Below are 21,377 nucleotides of genomic sequence, written 5' to 3'. Positions count from 1 at the left end.
CCATACATGTAAGGCTCGTTCTCGCAGAAACGAGCAAGGGGACCATAGGGACCTATGTCACTGTGTAGCCGAGACCTGGCCCTAGGTGATGGCACATGTGAATACCCTAGGATTTTAGGCAGGCTATGCGGGATAGGGACATGAACTCGATCCCCCATGCCAATTTGGCCCATATTCAGACACTGCTGTGGTGCGGATGCCTTAAAAACGAGCAAGGGGACCAATGGCACTGTATCCAAGGGTTACCTGGCGGTGTGATACATTCGGGGAAACTGTTAATACTACGAGGATTTTAGTCTGGCCCCGTCCTTAGCCCAACATTGTGCGTATATGGGCAATATAAGCCCTACTGACCCCTACCATACATGTAAGGCTCGTTCTCGCAGAAACGAGCAAGGGGACCATAGGGACCTATGTCACTGTGTAGCCGAGACCTGGCCCTAGGTGATGGCACATGTGAATACCCTAGGATTTTAGGCAGGCTATGCGGGATAGGGACATGAACTCGATCCCCCATGCCAATTTGGCCCATATTCAGACACTGTTATGGTGCGGATGCCTTAAAAACGAGCAAGGGGACCAATGGCACTGTATCCAAGGGTTACCTGGCGGTGTGATACATTCGGGGAAACTGTTAATACTACGAGGATTTTAGTCTGGCCCCGTCCTTAGCCCAACATTGTGCGTATATGGGCAATATAAGCCCTACTGACCCCTACCATACATGTAAGGCTCGTTCTCGCAGAAACGAGCAAGGGGACCATAGGGACCTATGTCACTGTGTAGCCGAGACCTGGCCCTAGGTGATGGCACATGTGAATACCCTAGGATTTTAGGCAGGCTATGCGGGATAGGGACATGAACTCGATCCCCCATGCCAATTTGGCCCATATTCAGACACTGCTGTGGTGCGGATGCCTTAAAAACGAGCAAGGGGACCAATGGCACTGTATCCAAGGGTTACCTGGCGGTGTGATACATTCGGGGAAACTGTTAATACTACGAGGATTTTAGTCTGGCCCCGTCCTTAGCCCAACATTGTGCGTATATGGGCAATATAAGCCCTACTGACCCCTACCATACATGTAAGGCTCGTTCTCGCTTTACAAAACCACTTTCATTTACACAAATATGTTCATTGCTCATATCAAATATAAAAGCCAGTTGCATTTATTATAAGTAAATATTATGGTGGCAATTATTGAATAAGGTATCTGGCCCACATATAGGCTCTTCCTTTGATAGCTACATTAACTATATTTTTAAATGCAGATGTCCGATGTCCGCATACCATTAAAGTAGCATTTGAAAGTATTTATTGCTGATTACTACTTGAGTGTAAAATAAATGACATAATTCATAAAGTTATTTCAATTTACATATTTGTTCTTTTTCTCGAACTGAAATCTGACGTTAACGATATATGTTTCAAGCAAAAGAACAAACAGAAATAATTGTTTTACTTTTTTCGTTAAATTATGTTATTCTTTTGTATGAACACATAACCCTTTCAAATAATACAATACTAACATGGGGTCACCTGGCATCAATAATTTACATATTTTTGTTAGGTACCTGATATGACTGGTTACCATTTCAGATCACGGTAACTTGCCATGAAGGATATAGTATCAAAAACAGTGAGGTTTATGACTATTATTCATATCCTGACTACTCTGATTATGAAAACACTGACGCACACTTCACTCTGACATGCAATAACGGCACGATAGGAAACAAACAATGTGAACTATCACAAGAGAGTATAGATCAACCAGAAAACATGGATCCTACGATAAAACCAAGCTCACCTGACAATGAAACAACGACTGTTCCAAGTGACGAAACCACATCACCAATTGATAATGATCATGGTAAGCTGTAAAAATTTAATAAATCAGAATGGAAAATATCCAAGTTAATTAATTTACGTCATTCTAATTCTTTATTTGATACAAGCTTGTCACGCATATCACTAAGATCATACACACGCTATGGTACATGTTTCGGTTATCCATATCCCTGTGCTTTATTCTATCAATCACCTTCAAACTGTCTACAAAAACGTTTTGGTTGAATATAAAATGTGTTTCATCTAGGCGTGCTTAACTGCACCATACCTGAGACCACCGATGTACAATTTGTGACACTTTCCGGCGAGAAATTAAAAGAGGGGACGAAGGTAAGGGGATTGCTTAACGAGTTAAACTCATAAACGAGCGTGCCATGTAGTTAGTTTCGTCGTGTATTTTTGAATTGGTCGCCCTACCTTATTTGAGACTAGGGATGTTCTGGAATATTAAGTCTTTGATCATAGTTTAAAGGAGTATTTCTATGATCTACATAAAGGTCCATTTACTGATTCAACAGCAATAAACTTAAGGGTTATTAATTCGAATATAATGGTTTCTAGATATAGATAGTTATGATTATAACAGTTAGGCACAATGACCACCACGTGATAGCAATAATATAATCATGGAGACTAAAGGGGAGGTCGATGCTCCAATAAATACTTCAGTTCAATCATAGTCTCGTTTATCGTTTTACACGTTTTAAATGTACATTCACTCATAGAAAGTGATGAATTAAAACATTGGTCGAGATTCTGAAATAAAAAGTTTACAGCCAAAAGTACAATTTATTGTTTTTAACAATTGCTCAAGTATATTTCTTGCATAAGAATAACTGGTCTTTAAGACAATGACAAAGGTTTACATATAACCATGCTATGATCTGATCTTTCGTAAAAAATGAGTTGAAATTAAGATTTTATTTGCGATATAAGTTCAAACTTATTTATATTACAATGATTGCCACACAAGTTACTACAACATTATACAACACTTGGCCGGCTTGGTGACCCTTAACCAAACTCACGTGCGCCAAGATTTGTGATATTGGGACCAGGCATCAATCAACGATTATGAACTTGTTCAAAGGCAAAAGAAACAAAGTCCAACAAACCTCAGTGACAAAATGCAAAATTTCGTTAATACCACTAAATGATGGTGTTGCCGCCTTGGGACGTTCGGTAAAATAAATCATTCTGAGGGGGGGGGGGGGGGGGGGGCAACCCTAGACGTGTATACGACCAATCAAATACCGACACACTAAACTGCCTACATGCCCATAGCGCAGTATAGTTGGTCTTTTTGGACGATGTATCATAACATATCATAACATAACACTTATTTTGCATTAAATTATATAACATTCTTAGCCAAAATGCAAAATATATTAAATAATATATAAATGATGTGAAACAAATCATCGTGTGTAGTAATGTAGTAATAATTGTATTTTCTATTGTTGTAGATACCTAATGGCAAACAGTCTAGAGCGGAGAAGGAATGTAAGGATTACTACGAAGGTTACTCCCTTAATTACGATGACGATGATGGAGAAGAAATTAGTCCGCCAACAAGACTTATTCATAAGATAGTTAATTGTACAGATGGTGTGCTCTCAGATTATACCCTGGTTTGTGACGATGGTAAGGAAAAACGTTATAGGCTTTAAGGAGCTAATAGCGATTTGGAAATACATTCAGCAAGTTTTTAAGAAGGAAAGATAAAGCCGACGGCATTTTATTTTTCATAGACATGGTAATATAGTTCAATGTATGTTATAATGAGTGCATTTAAATTGAATATATTCAAGCTATGTGCTTTTAAAGAATTATCTCTTTTAACAGTGGACACTTCCGATACTGCCGTTACTAGTCCGGAGGGATGCATGACTGTACAAAATGGCATTGTCACAGATAACGGCCAATCGGTTGAGTGCAACGAGGGTTACGTCAATGCTCACAGTCTCTTGTACGAGAGATACAGCTGTTCATGTGACAGAGACAACCCTGCCTTGGTGTGCAATGGAAGGAAAGCCAAGTGCAATCCAGGTATACTATATACATATTCATTGGCTCATTTCACATTTTAACGTGTAAGTAAAAATGCTATAGTTGCGCATTGCAATAAAATATTGCGGAAATTGAATGTCATCATGTTGGTTGTTTGATTGAAAAGTAATATAAAGAACCTTTTGCGTGAATTGTTAAGCAAATTTGCATTTATTTTCCAGTTAACTGTACATTAGACAGTCATATTGAGCAAGGGATGACTCTTAAATACAGAAGAATGTTTGTCACTGCTTCATCAATGGAAGCGATTGCTCATGGAAACTTCGTGGACTTTAACTGTGAAATTGGAGCGAACAACATAAAATACGAGCCAAGAAATCGGAGGTTTAGATGTGACCGGGGAAAATGGTTGGAAGCTAACAGAAGAGGTGATTCATGGTCGTTAGGCAACAAAGGAACGTTTCCCAAATGTCGACCAGGTATAAACCACATAATTGCACTATTTGATTAAAAGAAGTTTTCTTAGAAACATAGTCCTTCATCTTAAACTATCGACGGGGTTAAGCACATCGGAAATGCTTGGACAATCATTTAAAGCATATTAAGTTAGGGTTTTCTTTGATTTTGGTGGTATTTTTCCAACTATATTTTTTACTGTATGCAAATTAGTATTTTAAGGCTTTATAGCATTGCTTGATAATTAAATTTACTCCGGATTGAGTTTCGAATGTGGTGCAACATGCATAGTCTGTCAATCGTCTACACACACCAAAGGAAAAAAAGCCGTCTGTCGATTTGGCGTATTCTATTGGTTATTACGTGATCACATGGAGCTTACTTCTTTAGAAACGTGCTTAAAGCATCATATATGTATAGCCCGTGTATTTTTTGCGCGGATTCGAGGGGACGTGTGAAAGTCGGTAACGTTGCTTGCCCAAGTGGATATTTGATAAAAGACCTCCAATTCAAGCAAAGTGTTAGTGCATGCACAAACAAATGATGTTAAAACACAGTTGTTGGTCATTTTATCTAAAATCGCATGTGTGTATCTAATTTTTAAGGAGTTTGTTATTATATTTTGATCCAAAAATGGTTTTTGATTTTGTTTAATTGCAACATAAAAAATACATATTACAATAGTTAAAACTGGCGCGATTTTTAGCTGTGACTCATCATAGGGGTCTAAGATCAATTTCCAGCATTGGTCAGTATGCTTGAACAAATGTTTATATTGTTCCTCTGATTGTTGTTTCATTTGCGAAGCATGACAGACACAATCTTCAGTCAAAAAAGACGTGATAAAGAAATAGTAATAAAATGTTTCTCGAAAGATTAAAAGGATAAACCACATCGATAAATTAAACAATAAGAGTTTAAAAAGCGGCTCGTTAAAACTATCACCTCTCTGTTTCAAGCAAAGTGTGAGTGTCGGTATGGAGGAACATGTATTCGAGATAAGCATTGTGAATGTCCACCAAACTCTACTGGAGAGCAGTGTGAAACACGTAAGTAACACAGAGATAGGCCTTTGTATAACGTCTTGTATCAGGTTATTGCATGTATATTCGTATTCGTGTATGAGAACATTTTCACCATTACTAATGAACATGTTTGGATTTTCAATTTATTTCGTATGTTTCTCATATATATTTACTGTTTTTAGTTTGTATTTTTTAATAATATTTAACGTCGTCTGCGAAAATAAGTTGTGTTAAGGTATCCATGGTAAAAACAAAAACAAAATGTTTATCAAGAGATAGAATTGAAAAACAAAATTAAAACAATTCTTATAATTGAATTAAAAATTGTCAGCGAAGTTGAACCTTTGGATGAAAAAGTGACGTTTGCATTTTACGAGGTATCGTGCCTCGTTAGCTAGAAATTATAGCTTTAGATATATATTCCAGCTCTTTGTCCTAGTGGATGTCAAAACGGTGGGACATGTACCTCTCCAAGTAGGTGTAGCTGTCCAGAAGGATTCTCTGGCTATATGTGCCAAACGGGCAAGTCAACATTCTTGATGGTCTGTCTTAATACTAAAGGAAATTCTAACAACATTTAGTCACTGAAAAAAACAATCATAATTTCCAAACTTATCCAAAGTTTAAACATAAACAAAAATTATAAATAAATTGAAACATAGCAATGTTTATATTTGTGGACTTTACCAATACTTCTATAGGTACACATTATTGCAATATTTGTAAGTAATACCATTTCATTATTGTTTTATACTTATATGCAACAAAATATGGGGCATAACAGTAGCATGAGCCTGAAACTAATTCCATACAGAGGATTTGTTTTTTACAGACAGTGTTTTTTCGCCTTGTACTATATACATTGTCAACAACACAAATGTTTTAATGATCAATGTCAACCTGTATGCATAGTAACAATAGTAACAAACAATTTAGTACAAAGGAGTATGTGTACAAACAATGTTTATGCGAAAAGCTACAGAAACAAGCTCAGTAGCAAAAAGTTTAAACATAAACCCGGTTTAATAGTACTAACCCAAAACAAAACATAACTTAATATGTTTCAACGATTTGGGAAACTATTGTAATTGTTATAATCTATCTAAATCAGAGGATAATCAATTTTATCTCTATTAAGTTCATCCATTAATTATAGAGGACCTGATTTAAAGAATCCTTAACAAGTATACATAGTTTCAAAAGCTCTGTTCTATACTTTGATTGCAACAATAATCTCAGATAATATTTCATGAGTATATTTTCAATACTAAAATTATTTTAAATTAGAAAAAAAAATCGCTCAATTATCTTATTGACAACAGTTTTGCAGGGTTTTTTTTAATTATTTTTCTGAAAAAAAAATACGACACCCTTACATGAATCATACTTATTCTAAAGTTTATACAATTAATTATTTTGAAACGAACTATTGCACAATGCGCTTATGTTACGGATTATGAATCAGGGCACCCTTGTTTGTCAGGTATCCTTTCCGGGGAATATACACTATTTCACTAGATTCATCGCAATGGAAGCCGTTGTTTGATTAGTGCAAATTTTACGTTTGCGTTTAAATCAAGTGATGTAAAACAAACGTGTGTATGCAGTTTGAATGTTCTAAGCGGAAGTAGGGGCTGTTCAAGTATCAAGGACCTTGAATGTCCACGGACACAACATTACACGTCTATGACGGTAATATGGCAATTTCGAAATATTTTTATTCTTCCATGTTTTAATAATTGACCGTTAGACCAGCCCCAAGCAGTACGTACCGTTTTGAGAAAAAGTTCCACAAATCACAAACTTAATGATGCTTATGTACGTTTATATGTAATTTTAAAATTTAAATCAAAATATGTATTTTATCGTTATTTTTATAATTACAATGAATACCAACATGATATCCAGTAAGAAGTATAAACACTTTACCTTTAGCGATTTCCCTTTCATCTAAATGGTGACGTCAAGACCGTTTAAACTATGTCATACTTTTGCTATATGTTCTTGACGACATTTCGTGTGTAAATGAATAATGTGGCGAACGTTTTAAGAATGTTTCACATGAAATCAAGAGTAAACATAATGATCCCCTCGTAGGATTTTAATGGAAGAGAACAATTTTATTCAAATAAATCTGTATAACTAAAACAGAATGGAAGTAAACGTATGACATGCTGGAGTATTACCAATAAAGCAAGTATTGTATCCGATTAAAGTTGTTAACAAGCAAGCGGATAGTTATTGTAATATTACATATGGTGTAATGCAGAAAAACACAATGATGATTATGAAAAGCGCTTAATATTGGTTGATGTCGTAATTGTTTGTGTTTTTTTTAAATTGAATTGCATTATCATATTTAACTTATTTTACTTTAATGATCAAATCAACAAGCATATGATTTAGGTTCAGATAAAACAATATTAACAATATTTTGACACTTTTTCAACTCGGGAATTTGTGGCCACGTAGCTATTAATTCAACATCCTTCTCTGAAGGTGAACATTTTGTTATCTAACGCTTTTTATTATGATCATACAAGTCAAATGCGTGAAACATGATATTGCATTAAAATTAAAAACATTTTGATATTGCAATAAGTTAAATTGTACGCCCTATGTATACTATTTGCACTTAAAAAATATTAAGCTGACCATAGCGGTTTCTTTCTTTATTAAACGTTCTATGATAGCCTAGAACTGTTTTGATAAATGCTATATTTAAATGTGTAAAATGTACGCAGTGTATTGTCATGCGTGCGTTTTTAATATTTCGTATTTCTTGTGTCTTCTTGACATTTAAATTAGGATTTAGGACTAAGACTAGCAAACTTCATTTGCTTAAAATGCATTATATGATTGTACTTCGACAGTTTACACAGAAATAAACAAATCGTATATATTTAAATTGTTACCACATTGCGTCATACATGTAACACAACTCTGTTTTCTACTTTCATCCGGCTCCGACTGACATAATTGAAATGATTAGATTATTGTCTTGTGGCATTACACATTTTTATATTTCTACTGTTATTTTTACTTTTCAGAGGAGGGATGTCAAGCTCCGATTGATAAAGGAAATGATGCGTTTTACCGAAATGGAGACACATACACTGTAACCCATGAAAGCTGCTCCGGTGGAAATATACCCAGTTTAAAAGGACAGATTACTTGTGTTAATGGTCACTGGTCCGAGCAAGTCAGCTGTTTGAAAGGTAACTCGTGTTACGTTAAAACTAATGTCGCTTTCACCAAAAGGAATATCTTATATAATGTTATTTTGTGTGAATAATACAGTTCATGTTTTGATTCCTACAATAAGAATTAAAGTCACAATAAAACAAGCATTTAAAACATTTTGTGTTAAGATAATTCTAATATCAATGTATACCTTTTTCTTATCTGTATTTATTATGTGACTGCAAATAGCCTCGTAATACTTTTTATTTATAATTTCCTAATGTTTTTAAACTCTGTTTATATTGAGTGTATGAACCAACTTTGAACTTAGAACACAGAGCCTGTGTCATAATACTTCTCTTTATTACTCTTTTTATCCTCTACGTTTTGTCTATGTTCTGCATCTCTTACTTATTATTGCGATGATATTCTTCATTGCAGGAGCAAGTTACAGTATAACTGTGAAAACTGCTGACGATTGGTTTGCGGGCACAAATGGGGAGGTGTACTTGTACATGTATGGTTCCATAGAGAACAGCGGCAAAATTATCTTACATGGAGAGTTTGAGGCTGGTGATGTGGATCTTACGAATGGCCATTTTGTTGACGTCGGAAAGGTATTTCCTCTTTGAAGAAAGTTAAAGTCTCATCGAATGTATGTTGATACTTTTTCATTCACTTAAAATAATGCTGATGTAGTTCTTAAGAAATCTGAAAAGGATTCCAAAATAAATTTTGGTCTTTAACAAAGAGGCCCACACATGCCAAATTGAGTTGTGCAATTGTCATTTGGTTTGAACTATAACAAAAACGTATTTTAACGGTTATAATATCGCAGTTAAAATTTATTATCTACAAAAAACTTTAAACAACTATAATTGTATTGTTTTCGGTACGTTATAGTGGTGTGTTAAAACCCAAAAACCAGGGCGTTATCGTAAGAAAACGTGCATTATTCAGTAAATTCACATGCCGTTAATGACCGGCCTTTTGTTTTACATAAGCGCTATCAGGGCTCGCATCATAACAATAGTCTGGGCACTGAGCGACCTGGTTTCTGACCGAAAGTGTGTCAACGATGCCAACTTTTGCACAAAAATAAATTTCAGCATATATAGCTTTAAACAGATATCAACAAATGAAATGAACCGAATTTAACTTATATATTTTCTTCCGAGTTGTCTTTCCTGGCAAGCTGATGGGTGTTAACTAGATAGTACTTTCCGCAGTTGTTTTGACTATTTGTTTGCTTTAAATGCACTAAATTAAGTCTTAAACGTTTAACTTATGCGAACTTGAGTTAATTCTGTCGATTTTATTCAGAACAAACGACTTATATGGATATGATTCCATTACGTCGTATGCAATGAACAAAGAAAATTTAAATATTTTTTTCTCTGATGTTGAAGATGCTGAACATTTTACCAAGAACATGTTAACATTTTTTTTCAGGCTTAAATTAGTTGTCAAAACAAATAAATGTTAAAGTAGGAATATATCGGTAATTAATCGACTACCCAATAGGTATTGTATGTAAATAATGCAAGTAATCCAGTCAATTTAAAAAAGCGCACTTTCCAAACGAATGAACACTGCAAAATATGGCGTCGAAACAAAAATGCAACTGCCGAGTTATGTTGCGGCCCCATTCGAGCTAAATGTAAAACTTTTTCAATGAAATCACTTGTGACGTCACACAAGTACCTGTTATGGAAGTTATTTTGAACTGTTTTTGCATTTTCGTGACATTTAACAGCTTTTTTAACGTTCCTCATGGTGTGTATTTTATGCAATAATAGCGATAATACACCTTTTTCGGTCTTTTCCATCTGCAAAGGCCCTTAAAATAGATTACAACCCTCGTGCTACGCACTCGGGCTGTTAACCATTTTGCGGGCCTTTGCAGATAATAAAGACCTCAAAAAGGTGTATTAACCCTATATTAACGTTGCAGGTCTCCAAAATCCAACTTGGTGTAAAAGCCAGATCATATACAAACGATGGTTGGATACCGGCTTCCGTACTAATAGAAAATGTATCTAGAGGAGAGTATTACCAATTTGTACACGGTGCGGAAATCGACGACACAAGCATCTATCTTTATCCAGCAGGTAAGCCTCCTTTATGTCTGAATGTTTATTGATTGGTTAAAGGTTAATATCAAATAACTATTGACCAGTAAACCTTTTTGTCCTAACCATGTAATTGACCAGTTTCATACAACTGGCTACAGTTTATGCTCTATTTTTTAAACTTTGCAACATATTCTTACTTCATGCATCTGAGCATTGGGAAATGTCAGCTTTAAAACATATCTTTATTTGTCATTCACCTCATAGTTTTAGACACAAGCATTTCTATATGTTTTTATGACTTCTATCATTGTTCAGGAAATCATCTCACACTTACGGTAAATTACATAGTTTATCACAAGTCTAACAACTCGCATACCAATAATTGATAAAGTCAGTGCATCGGAACAGTAAGAAAAAACAAATCATTTATCTGGCTGCACTTATCACAAAACATTGAAATGAGAAGGTCAGTTACATCACATCACTTCCTAAAGCCCTACCTCATGTTGTGTACACAAGAGATCCGTGTCCATTAGACCACGCTGTACAGAACAAAAATGTGTTGCAAATTGTAAATGTAAGGATGTGAAAGCGTTTAAATGATATTTGAACATCGGCACCGGATATGTCCTTAAATAATTGTTAAATTTTAACAATGTCCCTTAGAGAAAATTTGCACCTTTTGGTCATGGTCAGGAAAAAGTCCTTAAGTATATTCCACCAATTGGACAAACATTTCCAGTATAGCCAACACATTGCCAGTATAGCCTATGTATTGCACATACATTTCCAGTAAAGTACACACATTATACACACAGTTCCAGTATAGCCCAATCATTGTACACACATTTCGAGTATATTCCAAGCATTTCACACATTTCAAGTTAAGTCACCTTATGGCACACACATTTACAGTATAGTCACCTTATTGCAAACATATTTTCAGTATAGTCTAAGTATTACACACATATTTCAAGTATAGTCCACACATTGCACACACATCTCCAGTATAGTCCAAATATATCACACACATTTACAGTATAGTCCACACATGACACACTGATTTCAAGTATATCCAAAGTATTGCACACACTTTTCCAGTATAGTCCAAATATATCATATACATTTCCAGTATAGCCGACACATCGCACCCCCTTTTCCAGTATAGTCCATATATTGCACACACATTTCAAGTATAGTACACATATTGCACACACATTTTGCAGTATAGCCCACGCATTGTACATTTTTCAAGTATATCCCAAGCATTGCACACACAATTTTAGTATAGTCCCCACAATTCAGTATAGACCACACATTGCAGACACATTTCCAGTATAGTCCACCTATTGCATACATAATTCCAGTATAGCCCACCCATTGCACAAACATTTCCAGTATTGTCCACCCTTTACATCAAGTAAAGCCAACCCTTTGCACAGATATTTCCAGTATTGTCCACACATTGTATACACATTTTAAGTATAGCAAACAAATTGCTCAACATTTCCAGTATAGCCCATACACTGCACACATATTTCCAGTATAGCCAACATATTGTACACATATTTCCAGTATAGCCTAGGAATTGCACACACATTTCCTGTATAGTCCATATATGACACACTCATGTTCAGTATAGCCCACCCATTGCACACTTATTTCCAGTATAGCTCATCCATTACACACACATATCAAGTATTGCCCACACATTGTTCACACATTTTCAGTACATGCCACATATTGGAAACACATTTCCAGTATAGCCAACGCATTGCACACACGTTTACAGTATAGCCCAAGCATTGCACACACATTTTCAGTATAGCCCAAGCATAGCACACACATTTTCAGTATAGTCCACACGTTGCACCCATTGCACCAACATTTACTGTAGAGCCCACCCATAACACACACATTTCCAGATAGCCCACGCATTGTACACACATTTCCAGTATAGACCGCACATTGCACACACATTTCCAGTATAGCCCACGCATTGCACACACATTTCCAGCATAGTTCCCACATTCCACACACATTTTTAGTATAGCCCATACATTGAACAAATATTACCAGCTTAGCCCAAGCATTGTACACACATTTTCAGTATAGCCAACATATTGTACACATATTTCCAGTATAGCCCACGCATTGCACACATATGTCCAGTACAGTCAATTCTTGGCACAAACATGTTCAGAATAGCCTACACATTGCACACACATTTCCACTATAGCCCATCCATTGCACACATATTTCTAGTATAACCCATGCATTTCACAAACATTTTCAGTACAGCCCATTCTTGACACACACATTTTCAGTATAGCCCATACATTGCACACGCATTTCCAGTATAGCCTACATATTGTACACATTATACCAGTATAGCACACACATTGCACACACATTTACAGTATAGTACATACATGAAACGCACAATTTCAGTATAACCCACACATTGTACACATATTTACAGTATAGCCCAAGCATTGCACACACATTTCCAATAACGCCCACATAATGACGACATATTTCCAGTATAGCCCACGCATTGCAAACACATTTCCAGTATAGTACATACATGAAACACACATTTTCAGTATAGCCCACACATTGCACACACATTTCCAGTAGAGCTCATTCATTGCAACATATTTCCAGTATCAATAATAGCCCATCCATTGCACCCACATATCCAGTATAGTCAATACATTGCACACATATTTCCAGTTTAGCCCAAACATTGCACACATATTTCCAGTATAGCCTAGGAATTGCACACACATTTCCAGTATGGTCCATACATTGCACACACAATTTCAGTATAACTCATCCATTGCACACACATATCCAGTATAGCCCACATATTGTACACATATTTTCAGCATAGCCCACACACTGTACACACATTTCTAGTATAGCCTATACATGACACACACATTTTCGATATCGTTCACACATTGCACACATATTTTCAGTATAGTCCATCCATTGCACACACATATCCAGTATAGCCCACGCATTGCACATACATATCCAGTATTTTCTAGCCATTGCACACACAGATTCAGTATAGCAGATCCATAGCACACTCATTTCCAGTATATTCCAGTCATTGAACACACATTTCCTGTATAGCCCACGCATTGCACATACATTTCCAGTATAGCCAACGACATGCACACACATTGCACGAACATTTAGAGTATAGCCCACACATTGTACACATTTTTCCAGTATAGCCCACACATTGTACACACATGTCCAGTATAACCCACACATTGCACACACATTTCCAGTATTGCCAACACTTTGCACACACATGTCCAGTATAGACCACACTTTGTACACGCATTTCCAATATAGCCCATACATTGCACACACATTTCACACACATGTCCAGTATAGCCAACACTTTGCACACACATGTCCAGTATAGCCCACACTTTGTTCACGCATTTCCAGTATAGCCCACACATTGCACACACATTACACACACATGTCCAGCATAGCTCACACATTGTACAGACATGTCCAGCATAGCTCACACATTGTACAGACATGTCCAGTATAGCCCACACGTTGCACACACATTTCCAGTATAGCCTACACATTGCTCACACATGTCCAGTATAGTCCACACATCGCACACACATGTCCAGTATAGCCCACACATTGCTCACACATGTCCAGTATAGCCCACACGTTGCACACACATTTCCAGTATAGCCTACACATTGCTCACACATGTCCAGTATAGTCCACACATTGCACACACATGTCCAGTTTAACCCACACTTTGCACACACATGTCCAGTATAGCCCACACATTGCACACTCATTTCCAATATAGCCTACACATTGCTCACACATGTCCGGTATAGCCCATACATTGCACACACATGTCCAGTATAGCCCACACATTGCACGCACATGTCCACTATAGCCCTCGTATTGCACACTCATTTGCAGTATAGCCAACACTTTGCACACACATGTCCAGTATAGCCCACATATTGCACACACATTTCCAGTATTGCCTACACATTGCTCACACATGTTCACTATAGCCCTCGCATTGCAGACTCATTTCCCAATATAGCCAGCATGTTGCACACACATGTCCAGTATAGCCCACACATTGTACACACATTTCCAGTTTAGCCTACACATTGCTCACACATGTCCAGTATAGCCCACACATTGTACACGCATTTCCAGTATAGCCCTCGCATTGCACACTCATTTCCAGTTTAGTCCACACATTGCACACACATTTCCAGTATAGTCTACACATTGCGTAAAATTGCTTACCGAGATGATCTTTTTCTATTGAACATTTCTTTAACATTTTTATCCAAGATTGTGCAATATTTTGTTTCAAATATTTGAAATATAAGAATGGTAATTGAAAGAAATATGGATCATAAATAAATAATTACGTATTGACGGGGATTCCCGAATATATGTATTTTATTACTGCACGTGCATAGATCATATCATGCAGTAAAATCATGCGTCTCATGATTTTGATAAATAAAATTTTAATTAGCATGTGATGACGGTAAATTCTATTTCAACTTTAGTTTGAATCACTTAAGGATGGTTATTATGTAAGTTTGCAATGTGTGGACTATACTAGAAACAATTGTGCAAAACAGGAAACAAAAACAAAAAAATATGTCGTTCCTGATTGAGAAATTTGAACATTTATTGTTTTTATTGCAGGGTCATCGTATAGAATTCGGGTGAAAACCAGCTACTATAGGAACTGGAAAAAACAAAATGTTTACATATGGATATATGGAAGCAACGGTAGCACAGGTTGGACAAAATTGAATCAAACACTTTACCAGGGAAAAATTGCAGAAGAGTGGCTGATTATGAGAAACATTGGAAAGGTTGTAAAACGAATTCTTAATTTAACATTATGTGCATATAATTTGCTTGCATCTCATACCTGTTCTGTCCAAATCGGTAAACTATGTATATCTATAACATCAACTCTCAGGACATAATGCATATTTGAAAAAAAGGTTTTCGTTCATCATTTTGGATTCCCAATAAGATTGCGATCATATGCTAGACAAGAAAAACTTTTATGACAGTTGAATATAAGCAACGCGCGAATTTGGTTCTACGTATATATTTCTAAGTAATTAAATGGTCATTTGTAAACAATGAGACATTATAGATGTGTGCAAAACTAACTAAGCAATTTCTGTTTCCATGACATCCAAGAGTACCGATAAGTTTCATTTGGGTATAATTCATGTTGATTCGTTTAGAAGGTTGTGTTGCTTTATTAGTACTATTGGCTTTTTGCTCTATAAAAAGTGCAAGAAATATACAATTTAAGTCATAGGGAATTTAGATTATAACGCCATTTCTTTTTAATGTTATCTCTTTATGAGCCAACGTCTTATCAGCAGTCCCAAAGTGCGGCGCATGGTCATCTTTGTAAGATACGACAAGACATTCTATGAAACAGTCGGCCTTGATTTCAGAGATGGCACTAAATTGAAAATTTAAAAAAAAAATAAGAAAAACAAATATTTGTAAGAAGAAACAAATCGTCTGCCCATGCTCAAATAATAACAATATTTACAAGTGTTTATATCTTAAGTTAATCCTACAAACGAGCTTGAGTATGTTTTGTAATCATTGTATAGCGAAATAATGTTAAACACTAACTAAAAAGCTGTGTCACTGAATACTATATATTAAATGTTATATTAATCAGGAGACGCTCTTCCTAAAGCTATCAAACCATATTAATTCAACCATACTGCGAATATTTAAGAAACCCAAGTATGATATGATGAAATTGAAAAATAAGTTCATACTAAATTTACACGTAGCTCGATCAATTATGTTTGAATAATATCATAAATAACGATAGCCATGATCATACTCTGAAATGTAATGTTTTTGTTAGAAATATGTCACTCGTACAGTTTTTTGTCATTATCCTTCGTGTTGTTTTTTTGCATACATTTGTGATCTTCAGATAAAGAGGATTGTTCTTAGCTCTGGAAGATACGTCTACTGGTTACCAGATTATGTTACCATTCATGTTGAAGACACGGACGATTTATACGTGTTTCGATACAGCATTAGAAACTACATACTCGACGGAAGTACAGTTCTTTACCCAGAAGGTATGTCATGAAATGATTGATATGTAATCATACTTTTATGAACAAAGATAAACGTACCATTTGACATTTCGTTCTCTTTTCAAAACTAGTGATGCATTGCTCGAGGCTTTGTGGGGAATTGTATTAAATTATCCTGAAAGATATGGCAACACGGTGTTAGAATATTTTTTTCTCCCACCTCAGTTAAGTAGATCCGATAATTCAAGCATGCTAGAAATTCTTTTCTCCCACATCAGATAAGTAGATCCAATAATTTAACCATGCTAGAAATTCTTATCTTGCCCACGGGCCATCACATTGTAATCACCTCCCTTGTTGAAGACAGTCGTCTGTAGCATCATGGAAATCTTGTCTTGTGGCAATATTTATAATGCTAATTATGTATTTCTCGCTTCAAATGTCAACATAAAACAATTTTCAAGCACCTTTCAAGAAATAATGCTTCACTCTCATAAGTACTTTTTAAAGACAGATTTGACTATTGACATTATCTGAATCAATGCGCGCATATCCATGACACCCAAGAATTATCAAATATCCATACGCATTGTTTTCACTACGCACAAAAGAGTTCCAGCAAAAAATACATTTTGACTTAATTTGTGTAACTGAGGTGGGAGAAAACGCATCTACCATAGCCGCTCGTGTAAGATAGCTTCATGCCGACCCTCGTGCAGTGTGTTTTGCGGAAACTCAGTAAACTTCGTTTCCGCAAAACACCCTTCGCTCGGGTCGGGATGAACCTATGTTGGACTCTCGGCCATGGAAGATACTTATATTCTATGTCTTAGATTGATGTAGTATACATGTCTGTTAATTGTAGCTGACGTTTATGACATTTGCTGTACATATACATATTCCCTTTCTCATAAATTCATTTAAAATGTAACAAGTGGATGCAGAAGTCTTAAAAAATTGTACGCTTTGCCCCTTTTTAAAAGCTGATTTTCTAAATGAAGATGTTGATTTAATATTGCAAAGAGAACTCATTCTATAGCAAAACTATAGATTTGAGTAATTGGTCTAACTACAAGGTATGTATACAGCCAGGTTTGGGAACAATTGGAAAATAAATAGCTTTAATATTGATGCCGATCCTCATCTGATGTTTCGCGTTTATCTGCTACGTGTAGGTCCGTTTTGATTCACTCGAATCAGTCCGACATAGATTAAGCTTGTTGTGTTATAGTCCTTCGGACATTTTGCCAATAAGTCACCAAAACACATACAATAAAGATAATAATATGTTGTTATCGTCGGAAACTGTTGCAGTTTTCATTCATAAATAAAACAAAATGAGCAGACAGCGTGAGTCAAGGATGACGTTTGACGTTTGATTGATCTTGATATGATAAGGAAAATAATAATGTGTCTTGTACTTTTAGTTAAGTTCAATATCTGCAATAAGAAAAAATCATGTATAACTAAGCGATTAAAATACATACTGCTGAATTAGAAATTGGCTTACTTCCGTCCTAATGTTACATTGACTCAAAGAACATTAACTATGCCTGTCTGTAAAGTAAGTTAATGGTCTTAGGAGATCCCTGAATAATACTGTTTCAATTGTTTAAATGGATTTGAACAGAATGTTTAGCGAATGCTTGGTAAATTGAAATTGATCGTACAGATATACAGCTATTCCAAACATAGTTTATCCGGAATTATCGCTATTTTAAAATTACTTTTCGTTCCCGATATTATACCTTCCTTGTTTAACTAAATGTTGATCCAAAACCGTTATTTCCCTAAATATGTTATTCCGAAAAAAATAACGGCCCCGATTTGGTATTTCACACCCATTTATCAATCCTTATTTCGAACTCGATTATCTCATAGTTTTTTCATACCATACTGCGAATACACTAGGGCATTGGCTTGTGGTGACAATGGAGCACAATTAGCGCTTGTAAAAGAAAGACATTTAGTACGCGTAGGTAACAAATATCTATGTCAGAAAATAAGCGATACATTTGGGTGATGTAGTGTGTATATAATTGTTGGTTAACACAACCTAAAAATCATTAGAAAATGTCTATCTGATCAGATTCGATCGCTACATCTCTCTCTCGACCCGATACCGAACAATCTGGAGAAGGGCCCGGTAACCAACCCGGGACGATATCTGGATCGGTAATGAAAGGGAAGGGTTTTCAATATGTAAAAGGAAAATAGTATTTTATAACCTCTATCGCTAATACCCCATTGCACCGACTTGAGAGATGAATTCTGTCCAAAAACTCATTTTACGAGAACGATCTTGCTACATATAATTTGTAAGTCAATGTTGGCTCCAATCAAGTCTTTAAGATTTAATCTTCTTAGTTTCTTCGATAATTCATAATTTGTTCAAGTTTATAAACTCCTTACAGCATCTGTATTAACTTTAAAAAGTGAAAAAGTTTATGATGTACGAGGACATCTGAAATAACGGAGAAGTAAATGTTAACTAAAATGAAGTTAACTACGTTTTAAACTTTAACAAAGTTCTAAACATTTGGCACACTATTTAACATTCTTTGTTATCTTGACTATTCTGTAAATTGCTCAACTGTATATTAACTATTGTTATCGTTTAGCATTGCATCTTTGTCAAATTTAAATCCCTAATTTAATGAGTAAACAGTAATTATGCCACAAAACAATAATTGAATCAGTTATTGGCTTTTTCGAATGTCTCTCTCTACTTTACAGGGCTTATATATATATTTAAAACGATTTCTTTTTTAATAAATGTAAGCATTTGAAAAAAAGATCATTCAGTTTGAAAAAGTACATCTACTAGAAGGAATTCCACCAGTTGTCAAGTTGATTTTCAACTGCAACGACTTTAATCTTTACAAAATCAAGCACATGCTTGCAATATGTTTTCTTCACAACATGAATATGCATGACAATTTTATTATGTTGCAGCATGCAGTCGTATTTGACAGAAGTTGGTTACAGTATTATAATACTTTTCCTTTCTAGGAAACTGCTCGAGGCCGTTTATAAATCGCCCTTTGGCTAAGGAATTGGTGAGTCGGCTTCTACAGGATAAAAAAGCAAGAGATAAAACGGATTGCCAGATTCAGTGCATTGAACACCCCAAGTGTAAAATGATTATGTATAACAAACATTCAGGGTACTGCAAAGCATATGGTTATGGGCATGCAAGGGAACGGGTCGACGGGATTGTCTATGAGCTATTGCAATGCTATAGAAGAAATTATTAAACAAGTGTGCGTTTTTACAACCAACTGAATATTCTTGATGATTGTTTTCGTATAGTGAATTTAAATATTACTTTCACCTTCAATAAATGAAGCATATGACTTATTTATATTTTTCTGTTGCTTCAAAAAAATTATAAACGAAGCGTAGGTCAGTTGGAGACGGTGAATATGACAACTGATAGGTTCGATCGTTTTCAAATGTTATCCCGTTTTGTTTATGTTTTCTTCCTTAGTTAAGCTTCATGGCTTATTTATGTTTTTCTAAGTATTCAAACTCCGACTTGAGGCATAAGTGAATATCGGAATAAGTGCATTTTGACTCTGGACTAGAAAAAATATCAAAGTTTCTCTGCCAAGATACACCATTGAGCAATTTTCTAATTCAATATGTACAGTGAAAGTAATAAGAAGAATAGTTGTTAATATTAATAGACAATGTGTCTGTTCAATTGCGTTTGTGCTCACTAAAGTATCAAAATAATACTGAAACTAAAAAGTTACCTGTCATTTAACAGCGCCAAAGTAACACTGCAAACTGCTTGTGACGCGTTCTAACAATGACAATTAAGGATTTAAAAAGTCGACTTCAAAGAAAATGAATGAACCATAATATATATAAAAAAGTATTTTGTTTTATGATTGTCCGATAAGAAATCAGTACGAGTAGTGCTTTACAAAAAGTATCCTTATAAATATTGCCATTTTTTAGTTCTTTTCTCTCATTGTTCGCAACTAAATATTAATTTAGAATGGCTTGAGAATTTGAGGTTTGTTCTTAGAAATGATATGTATGCAGAATTTTCTATTTTTTTGCTAATTAGATATTTAAACTAATAAAACTTTAAAGGAATGTTTATTACTATGAAGCAGTAAAACTCGGGTCAGTTACACAGTTACACTAGACTTGAATACTAAAATTATAAACGCCCGAGCCTTTACTATGTTTTGTTTTTTTTACTATAAAATGTGTTCAACACGCGGTGAAGCATGCGGGGTTTTAGCTATATAGGAACACTAAGGCAGAGAATTGCCCTTTATTAAATCAATTTACTCATCAGCTAATACTGTGATTTATACATGATTTAATTAACTTACATGGAGTTTATTTTGTTGTTAAGTAAACAGCCGTTTAGTAAACATCAGGTCAGGAACACCAGAACATATGCCCTTTGATTGATAAAATAACATTACATTTGCCATACTAAAGACAATATCAATTAATAATTAGACAGAAATGGTATAACAAACGTAAACCCAGTAATACTAGAGTTGTTGTCCTTTGATAAACGAAAATAGCTACGAATTTCAATCTCAAGTTAAAACTACATGTATGTATTTTATAGGAACCAAATAGATTAAGTATATACTGATTGGGGTCTTATTATCAACAAACG

At 35.3% G+C, this 21,377-nt stretch overlaps 1 protein-coding gene across 1 annotated transcript; it reads left to right on the top strand.

Annotated features, from left to right (window-relative positions):
* The first annotated feature begins 1,601 nt into the window (after window positions 1-1,601).
* Window positions 1,602-20,088, top strand: LOC128222977 (uncharacterized). The gene is made up of 13 exons (XM_052932188.1): window positions 1,602-1,874; window positions 2,100-2,182; window positions 3,319-3,496; window positions 3,698-3,901; window positions 4,084-4,341; window positions 5,278-5,367; window positions 5,770-5,865; window positions 8,394-8,561; window positions 8,968-9,143; window positions 10,481-10,637; window positions 15,336-15,508; window positions 16,618-16,768; window positions 19,739-20,088. The coding sequence occupies exons 1-13, from the start codon at window positions 1,784-1,786 to the stop codon at window positions 19,981-19,983; spliced, it is 2,070 nt and encodes a 689-aa protein (XP_052788148.1). The 5' UTR covers window positions 1,602-1,783; the 3' UTR covers window positions 19,984-20,088.
* Window positions 20,089-21,377: the final 1,289 nt, after the last annotated feature.

This window comes from Mya arenaria, chromosome 17 (assembly GCF_026914265.1).
Source record: "Mya arenaria isolate MELC-2E11 chromosome 17, ASM2691426v1".
NCBI classification, from domain to species: domain Eukaryota; kingdom Metazoa; phylum Mollusca; class Bivalvia; order Myida; family Myidae; genus Mya; species Mya arenaria.
This window is presented reverse-complemented; position numbering and strand designations above follow the sequence as displayed.

What these genes read in the sequence shown, in the direction of transcription:
- LOC128222977 (XM_052932188.1), top strand. Translation starts at nt 1,784, where the DNA reads ATGGATCCTACGATAAAACCAAGCTCACCTGACAATGAAACAACGACT. An exon ending in GCAAGTCAGCTGTTTGAAAG is followed by an intron (nt 8,562 to 8,967) that starts GTAACTCGTGTT and finishes TCTTCATTGCAG; the next exon opens with GAGCAAGTTACAGTATAACT. An exon ending in ATTTTGTTGACGTCGGAAAG is followed by an intron (nt 9,144 to 10,480) that starts GTATTTCCTCTT and finishes TTAACGTTGCAG; the next exon opens with GTCTCCAAAATCCAACTTGG.